Source organism: Neltuma alba, unplaced genomic scaffold (genome assembly GCF_004799145.2).
Source record: "Neltuma alba isolate B1F8T4 unplaced genomic scaffold, ASM479914v2 tig00001408_pilon, whole genome shotgun sequence".
In the NCBI taxonomy this organism is placed as follows: Eukaryota; Viridiplantae; Streptophyta; class Magnoliopsida; order Fabales; family Fabaceae; genus Neltuma; species Neltuma alba.
The window spans coordinates 21,650-30,293 of NW_021632450.1; the positions used below are offsets into that span (position 1 = coordinate 21,650).

The 8,644-nt window shown below is 35.5% G+C and overlaps 1 protein-coding gene across 1 annotated transcript; it reads left to right on the forward strand.

Annotated features, from left to right (window-relative positions):
* Window positions 1–211: 211 nt before the first annotated feature.
* LOC114756727 (hydroquinone glucosyltransferase-like) lies at window positions 212–2,856 on the forward strand. The gene is made up of 2 exons (XM_028945663.1): window positions 212–842; window positions 1,821–2,856. Exons 1-2 carry the CDS (start codon window positions 212–214, stop codon window positions 2,663–2,665), a joined length of 1,476 nt encoding a protein of 491 aa, XP_028801496.1. The 3' UTR covers window positions 2,666–2,856.
* The last annotated feature ends 5,788 nt before the right edge of the window (window positions 2,857–8,644 follow it).

An 8,644-nucleotide genomic window follows, 5' to 3' on the forward strand; every position in this document is an offset into this window, starting at 1 on the left:
CAGAAAAAAAAAAAATCTCTCAAATTAAATTAACATGTGATCCAAGTACAGGTCCTCTCTTGTTTGTTCACATCAATCGCTCGGTTCAATTATAAAATAACATCGCTCCGTCAATAAAGCTCCATATTTGTACAAATCTTTGAATTATTAAACCAAACTTCACTATATTATTCTTCGCTCCTCCTCCTCCTCCTCCTCCTTCTGAATGATCATGGAAGCCATAACTGAGATTGCAGTCGTAACCATCCCTGCGTATAGCCACCAAGCCTCCATTCTCGAGTTCTGTAAACGACTTGTTCTTCTCCAAAACCATGGCCAGTTCCATGTGACCTGCTTCATCCCTACTCTCGGATCACCTCCTAGTGCTTCCATGGCTCTGATTCAGTCCCTTCCTTCTTCCATAACCTGCACTTTTCTTCCTCCTGTGAACCTCCACGACCAACCTCTGGATCTTCCATTGGAAGTCCAGCTTCAGCTCGCCGTTTCTCGGTCTATGCCGCTCGTTCGCGAGGCCTTAAAGTCCCTCGGTTCGAGCTCGAGCTTGGCGGCTATGGTGGCTGAGCCTTTATCCATTGAAGCATTAGCAATAGCCAAGGAACTTAACATCATATCGTATCTTTATTTCCCTTGTTCTGCTATGATGCTTTCACTTTGCTTTTATTCTGCCAAGCTGAATCAAAGAGTTACTTGTGGTCATCAGTTTAGAGACCTACCAGTACCCATTGAGATTCCTGGTTGTGTTCCTGTGAATGGAAAAGATCTCCCAGATAATCATCAAGATCGATCAAGTTCGGCTTATGAGCAGTTTCTTCAACGTTGTCAATTATACCATCTTGCTGAAGGTAAATGTTCCTTTGTTTGTATGATACTACCTCTCGTCCTAATTATGAGGCCTTATTTGTAATCTATAAATAAGGTCTTATAATTAAGATCGGATGTAGTATTATTAATTCCCACAAGAAGAATGAATTAATGACATAGTTAGGTTCTGAAAAGTTTTTTTTTTGAAAAAAAAAGAGTTGCAAATATCGATTTACACTGTTGCAAACAGAGATTCTAGTTACAAACCGATGCTACTTCCTATCCTAAACACAAGATTTAATTTATAGTACAAATTATACTACAAACTAGATCTTTTATTTAGAACAGGAGGTAATGACATTTGAAACTTAAATGCCTTTGTCTGCTGGATCAATATTTGCTAGAAAAATTTGTTAGTGACTTGAATGTCTACTAATATTCATGCATTTGTTTATGCATTGTAAAAAGAAAATAATACCAAGTACATTGTGTGCTTTTATATGTTCAGCATCTCCTTTTTTATATATATTTCGAAATTCACTTTTGTTAACATAAAATATTAGTTTTTGTAGCCACCAACATAAAATATAAATTATACAAGTCTTTTGAAGATAACTCGTACACAACAGCTCAGCACCACGCTTTAATTAATTCTATATTGTGCGCAAATTAAGAGGAAAAGCATGTCCCTTTAGTATTGAACAATTAAACAAGTTGTATATGTATCTTGACATTTTCAACATATTAGACGACATACATTTCGCTCTCACCCCAGTTTATAATTCTTAACGAAAAGACAAATTCTCTTTTATTATTTCCCAGTTGCCTTTTATTAAAGAGATATTACTGTCATTCGTTAGCTCATGCTTTTTCAGTAGCCTATTATAAAAATTAAAATATTTTATTATTGGCCGGTTTAATTTGTTTCAAAAAGTCTTGATATGAGGTCACAAAAAACAATTTTTATTCTTACTTTTTTCCCAATTATATATATATATTAATAATAATATCTCTTGCAGGTATCTTATTGAATAGCTTCGAAGAAATGGAAGCAGGAGCCATAAGAGCCTGGCAGCACGAGGAACCAGCCGGAAAAGGACAAACTAAGAAATACCCTTCTGTACATGCAATTGGACCCATAATAAAAACCGGGTCCAGCATTGAACCAAACCGGTCAGACCGGGACTGTGACAAATGCTTAAGATGGTTAGACACACAGCCACCAAGTTCTGTTCTGTTTGTTTCCTTTGGAAGTGGTGGGAGATTATCTCAAGCCCAGATCAATGAGCTAGCTTTAGGGTTAGAATTAAGTGACCAAAGATTTCTATGGGTTAACGTGAAATCACCAAGTGATAGAGCCAGTGCTAGTTATCTAAGTGATAAAAATGAAGAAGACCCACTTCATTTCTTACCCTCAGGCTTTCTGGAAAGAACTAAGGAACGAGGTTTGGTCATGGCTTCTTGGGCCCCACAAGTTCAAGTCCTAGGTCATAGTTCAGCAGGAGGGTTTCTAAGTCATTGTGGTTGGAACTCAATACTAGAGAGCATTGCAGAGGGAGTGTCAATTATAGCGTGGCCACTTTTTGCAGAACAAAGAACTAATGCTGCAATGTTAGCTGATGGGCTAAAAGTTGCTATAAGGCCAAGACTTAGTGACAACAATAGTGGGATAGTGGAGAAAGAAGAGATTAGTAGGGTTATAAAGTGTATAATGGAGGATGGTGATGAAGAAGGTGAAGAAATTAGAAGAAGAATGAAAGAGCTTAAAGATGCTGCTTCTTGTGCTTTAATGGAGGATGGTAGTTCAACAAAGACACTGTCAAATTTGGCCCTCAAATGGAGAAATCTGAATCACATTAATTAGAGAAACTGGATTCTCTTTATAAATTTTCTCTCATGTTGTTCCATATATATAAGTTGGAGCATTAGTTCAGTCTAAAAGGGAAGAGTAGAGAGATATATATAAATTTTATATGAAGATGACAGAAAAAAAATTGCTATTGATGCTGTTATGAAACCCATTAATTTTGGGTCCATGTATGAAACTTTGTCTTATATTTATTCGAGTTAGTGGCATTTCATGCATTACAAAAATTTGCTATAACAAGAGAAAGTCTGGATTGAAGTATACATATTGGATGAGAAATTCACGTTAAGGAAAGATCAAATTCTTATCATCATTTTTGAATTGTTAATTAGATTGAACCAATACTCCTATTCATTTATGAAACAAACTTTGTTTAAAGTATCGAAGAATGAGGTCCATTTCGTAATTAGATCTCATGATTTGAGGCATTATATTAGGGTCATACAATATAATATATATCAGAGTGTTCTGTATACATTAAAAATGTCAATTTAAATGAGTAGCATATATAGGCTAAACCATATATAAAGGCGTAGCCTAGGTTAGAAAAGTCAAAGATAATATCCATAAATTAATTCAAGAAGTATAATATATTATTGTTCTTAGTTTATAAAATAAAACTGAATTACACATATAAAGCCTTTGAACACGGATCTGTCTCGCGTGCCCCCTCACACACACACTATATAAATATTTGTGTCTCTATATATATGTGTGTGCGCGCGCACGACAATAACAGGAAAGCAACCCCACTCTTAATAAGAAAATATTAAGAATCTTAATCCAAAGGCTGTAACAGATTAATTATGTAAATAATGGCTTAGTTAGAATTTAGTTAGTGTACAGCTGTAAAGTAGCTAACATCATCACGTGGCTCTCTGTATATAAACACTTGTACTACTCATTTTGTGAATAAGACAAATCTTTTACTCCCTCTCTTTCTCTTTCTCTTTTTTTTTTTTTCATATTATGGTATCAGAGCACACATACTCTCTGTACCCTTGATTCCATTTCTCTCTTTCTTCTCTCTCTCCTTGATCTATGGCTCCATATAGTTCTTCTTCTTCTTCCTTAGATCAGTCTCAAGATTTAACGAGTTGTTTTTATCTGCATCCCAATGAAAATCCATCCCTCATTCTTGTTTCTCCTCCTCTCACAGGTTCGAATTATCATCACTAGGCATGAGCCATGACTATGGCTCTCATGAGCAAGAACTAATTTCAATTTGTCGATGGTTCTTTGAAGATTCCTGAGAAAAATGATTTTCTCTTTTCGGCGTGACAACGATGCAATACCTTGGTTCTGACTTGGATCAATCGTCCACTTTCTCCTTCAATTGCACAAAGCGTGATCTGGATTAATAAAGTTGTTGATGTTTGGAATGGTCTGAAAGAGCATTTTAGTCATGGCGATATTTTCAGAGTTGCTGAATGTTCACCGTTTAGCTTAACTACAAGCGGACAAGTCGCAAGTAGTATAAAAAGTATCGTTCCCTCAGAGACTAAGGCCAGATGAGTTAAAAATCATAATTGTGCTCATGATTAGGTTAAGTGAAATAGTTGTTGTAAATAAAGTTTTTTAATGTACTTTGAAAACAAAGATAAAACTTGAAACGAAATAAACTTGACTTTGAAACAAATAAGGATCTAGGGTTATTTCTCACTATTGTATTTTATAAAACTTGATTAGTAACTTCTCATTTAGTGTTTTAACGATAAGTTAAGTTAGCCTAAGGTTCACAAATATTGATTAAGCATTCTCAAGTCAAAATCAAGTTTTGTAATCTTAGTAAAACTTCACATCTTGCTTTTACTTAAAAAGATTACACTTTGAAAACCAAAACCCTTTTTGGACAAAGCTAGGCCAATAGATATATCTCTATTCTATCAACAAACCATCCATTTAATAGGATAAATTTTTAGTCTAGCATGTTTTTACCCAAGTTCAAAAATCAATTTAACTTTCTCAAGCTTCAACCAATCAACAAATCATTCCAAATGGTGGCCATTCATAAGGAAGCATTAATCTCAAGATAAAAACAACATAACATTATCATTAACACTAAAGAGAGAGTGAAGACAAGTCTTAATCCATATAATAGATCAAAATAACCTTAGAATGACTATTCTAGTTACAGATATTCAGCAAAAGAGCTACAAATATAAAGACATTTTGTAGCCATTATAGAAACAAAAGAGAATAGAAGAAGAAAATCAAGGAAAAGGAAGAAAGAAGCTTTAAATCTCTTGCAACTTCAAGCCCAATATTCCTAAGCTTCAAAATCTCTAAACCCTAGCAGAGAATAGCTCCAAATAAGCCCCCAAGTTCAAGTTTGACTGAAAATCACGAGTTCTCCCTCTTATATGCCCTAATTTTTAAGTTATAATGTAAAATGCATAGCTGTGAGGCGATAGACATCGGAATGGATAGGCGCATCTGCTGTGGCGAATTACACAGAGAAGGAACTCTCAAGAAGGGATTAGGCACCACCGCAAATTTGTACATGCACCGCAGTGCCTATCACAGAATGGCAATCTCCTTGGAAAGGACTAGGCGTCGCGGCAGATTTAGACAGGTACTGTGGCGCATCATGCAGAATGTCTCTCCTCTTTTCTGTTTGAGACGCCGTGGCAAATTTCTTCATGCACCATGGCAGATGGTGCCTTTTTAGCCTCCTTAGCTTGGTTCTTCCATCTTTGCTCACTTTAGGTTCTTGATCTTCCTATGATCATCCAAAATTTGTTGAATCTTTCTCCTTGTCATTCATCTTCCAACTCTTGCTATTTCCTATACCAAGAATCTTAGAAACATTGCACAAATAATCCCCAATTGTTAGCATAAATCAAAGTTTCCTTTTTCAAGTCATATTTTCTAGCTTTAAGAGAATAACCCTGTATAATTAGCTTTCAAAACCTAGAAATGAGTGTTAAAACAAGTTGAATTGGTAGGAATTTTGAGAGGTTATCACTGAGCTTTAAGAGGAGCTCTGTCAGTTTTGTCAAGGTAATCTTTCTGTTTCTGATTATTTTACCAAGATGAAGATAATTTGGGAGGAGTTATTGAACTTTCGCCTTTTGCCTAATTGTTCGTGTTATGCTAAGTCTTATACTCAGCAAGACTATGTAATCCGATTCCTCAGAGGTCTCAATAACCGATTCTCTAATGTTCGATCTTAGATCATGTTAATGGATTTGATTCCTTCAATCAATAAAGTTTTCTCTCTTATTATCCAACAAGAACAAGAATTGAATGGATTTGTTGAATCCACTATATGCTTTACTTGCACATCTAGACCACCAAATCTATCTTCTATATGGATCGAGCAATAATACCAACAAAGTATGCACATACTGTGGAAAACCATGACACATAATGGAAACTTGCTACAAGAAGCATGGATATCTACCTAGTTTCAAATTCTGGAATAAAGGAGCTTCTATTCATAATATGGTGACATTTAACTCTTCATCCGCTAAGGTTTTGCCTTGCGCACCCCTCTCTGCCAACACTACTAGTCCTATAACTCAAGATCAATACCAAAAGTTACTAGCTCTATTACAACCTCCCACTGTGTCTCAATTTTCTGTGTTTCCTCCTATCCCTGTTTCTGTAGCTAATGCTACTCATCATGTTAATCAAACGTCCTCTCTTACTCTTATGCCTAATCTTGATAAGCCAGGTAATCATAATGTTCTTTCTCTTCACTCTACACATGATTCATCTTGGATAATTGATAGTGGAGCTACAACTCATGTCTATTTTTCTTTATCCTTATTCACATCTTATTCTAAAATCTCATCTATTCGAGTTACTCTCCCTACTCATTCTGCTGTCATCACTACTATTTCTAGTACTGTTCAAATAACTCCTTCTATATGCTTAACTAATGTTCTGTATATACCTGAATTTTATTTCAACATTATATCCCTCACTTAGATGACTATAAAACTTCATTGTTGTCTTATATTTTTCTCTTTTTATTGCCTGATTTAGGATTTGAGGACATGGAAAATGATTGGTATGCTAAGGTTTATACATGTTGCAGAATCACAATTCTTCAGCTTCTTGTGTGAATTCTGTTTCAACTTCTTCTAATCCTAATACAGCTTCTTAATTTCATTTGTGGCATTATCGTCTTGGTCATCTTTCTTCTTCTGTTTAGATACTTTACATTCTCAATTTTTTTTTATTCCTTGTATACCACATAATAAAAGTTGTGATGTATGCCCTTTTGCAAAGCAAAGAAAATTACCTTTTCCTACTAGTGTCACTCAGACTACTCATTTTCTGGAACTTGTACCTGATATATGGGGTCTCTATCATATTGAATCTATTCATAGCCACAAATATTTCTTAATTGTTGTTGATGACTATACACATCATACTTGGGTTTGTCTTTTTAAAGCTAAATATGAAGCTCGTTCATCTCTTTAAAATCTCCTTGTTTTCCTAGAAAATCAATCCAATCAGATTGTTAAATTGTTGTTGATGACTATACAAGTCATACTTTTCATGGCATGTCATTTTCTATGGATCCATTTTTTTCATTTGTCACAGTTTCTATACCTGTTTCTTTTCCTACTTCAATTGTTCCTATGCCTCAGTCTTTTATTCCTATTGATGATCTTGTTCCTTCAACTGTTCTTTCTCCACCTACTACAATTGGTCCTTCTAACTTTGTTACTTCTTCATCTTCTCCTTCTACTACTGACCATGTTTCTTCTTCATCTCCCTTTCTGTCACCTTCTACGGAACATTCCTCTCCGTGTCCTTCTTTACCAACTCCTGTACCTTCTCATCGTTCTAGTAGAACCATCAAGCAGCCTTCATACTTAAGCAACTATCATTGCTTTTTATTAAAAATGGACTAGTCGGCTTCCATGTCTACAACCTATATGTATCCTCTACAAAGTGTTCTATCCTATGATCATCTATCTTTTCCATATAAACATTTTGTTTGCTTCATAACTGTTCCTCATGAACCAAGATCTTACAACAAAGCCATTAAATATCCTAAGTGGTAGCAGGCCATGCAAGCTGAAATTTTAGCTTTAAAGCAAACCATACTTGGATATTGATTGAGTTACCTAAGGATAAATTTCCCATTGGCTGTAAGTGGGTGTTCAAGACAAAATTTCATGCTGATAGAAGTCTTGAGCGTTACAAGCCTTGCCTTGTTGCAAAAGGGTATACTCAAACAGAGGGAGTTGACGACTTTGATACTTTTTCCCTAGTTGCCAAAATGACTACTGTACATCTTTTACTTGCCATTTTTGTAGCATCTCATTGCAATCTAGAACAACTAGATGTGAACAATGCCTTCCGACATGGGGATCTAACTGAGGATGTCTATATGAATCTTCCTCTTGGGTTTTCCTCTCCTAATCCTAAACTAGTGTGCAAACTACAAAAATCACTTTATGGTTTAAAACAGGCCTCTTGGCAGTAGTTGTCTATATGAATCTTCCTCTTGGGTTTTCCTCTCCTGATCCTAAACTAGTGTGCAAACTACAAAAATCACTTTATGGTTTAAAACAGGCCTCTTGGCAGTAGTTTGCCAAGTTATCTACATCCCTTATCATAGGGCTACAACCAATCTAAATCTGATTATTCTTTATTTGTTCATAGCCACAACACCTCCTTCATTGCATTATTGGTTTATGTTGATGATATAATACTTGCAGGCAATGATCTTAGTGAAATTAAGTGAATCAAGGATCTTGTTAAACTCAAATTCTTCCTTGGTCTTGAAGTTGCTCGTTCCTCTATTGGTATAGCATTAAACCAATGTAAATTTGCTCTTGATATTCTCTCTGATGCTGGTTACCTTGCTTGTAAACCTGTGTCAACTCCAATGGATAGATCCACACGATTATCAAAAGATCATGGGACTTCACTCAATGACATAGCTAGCTATCGAAGATTGATTGGTCGCCTCCTTTATCTTACAACAACTCGACTGGATATTTCCTATGC

Coding starts and splice junctions, on each gene's coding strand:
- LOC114756727 (XM_028945663.1), top strand. CDS start 212: ATGGAAGCCATAACTGAGATTGCAGTCGTAACCATCCCTGCGTATAGC. Junction 843..1,820: donor ATTATACCATCTTGCTGAAG/GTAAATGTTCCT, acceptor TATCTCTTGCAG/GTATCTTATTGAATAGCTTC.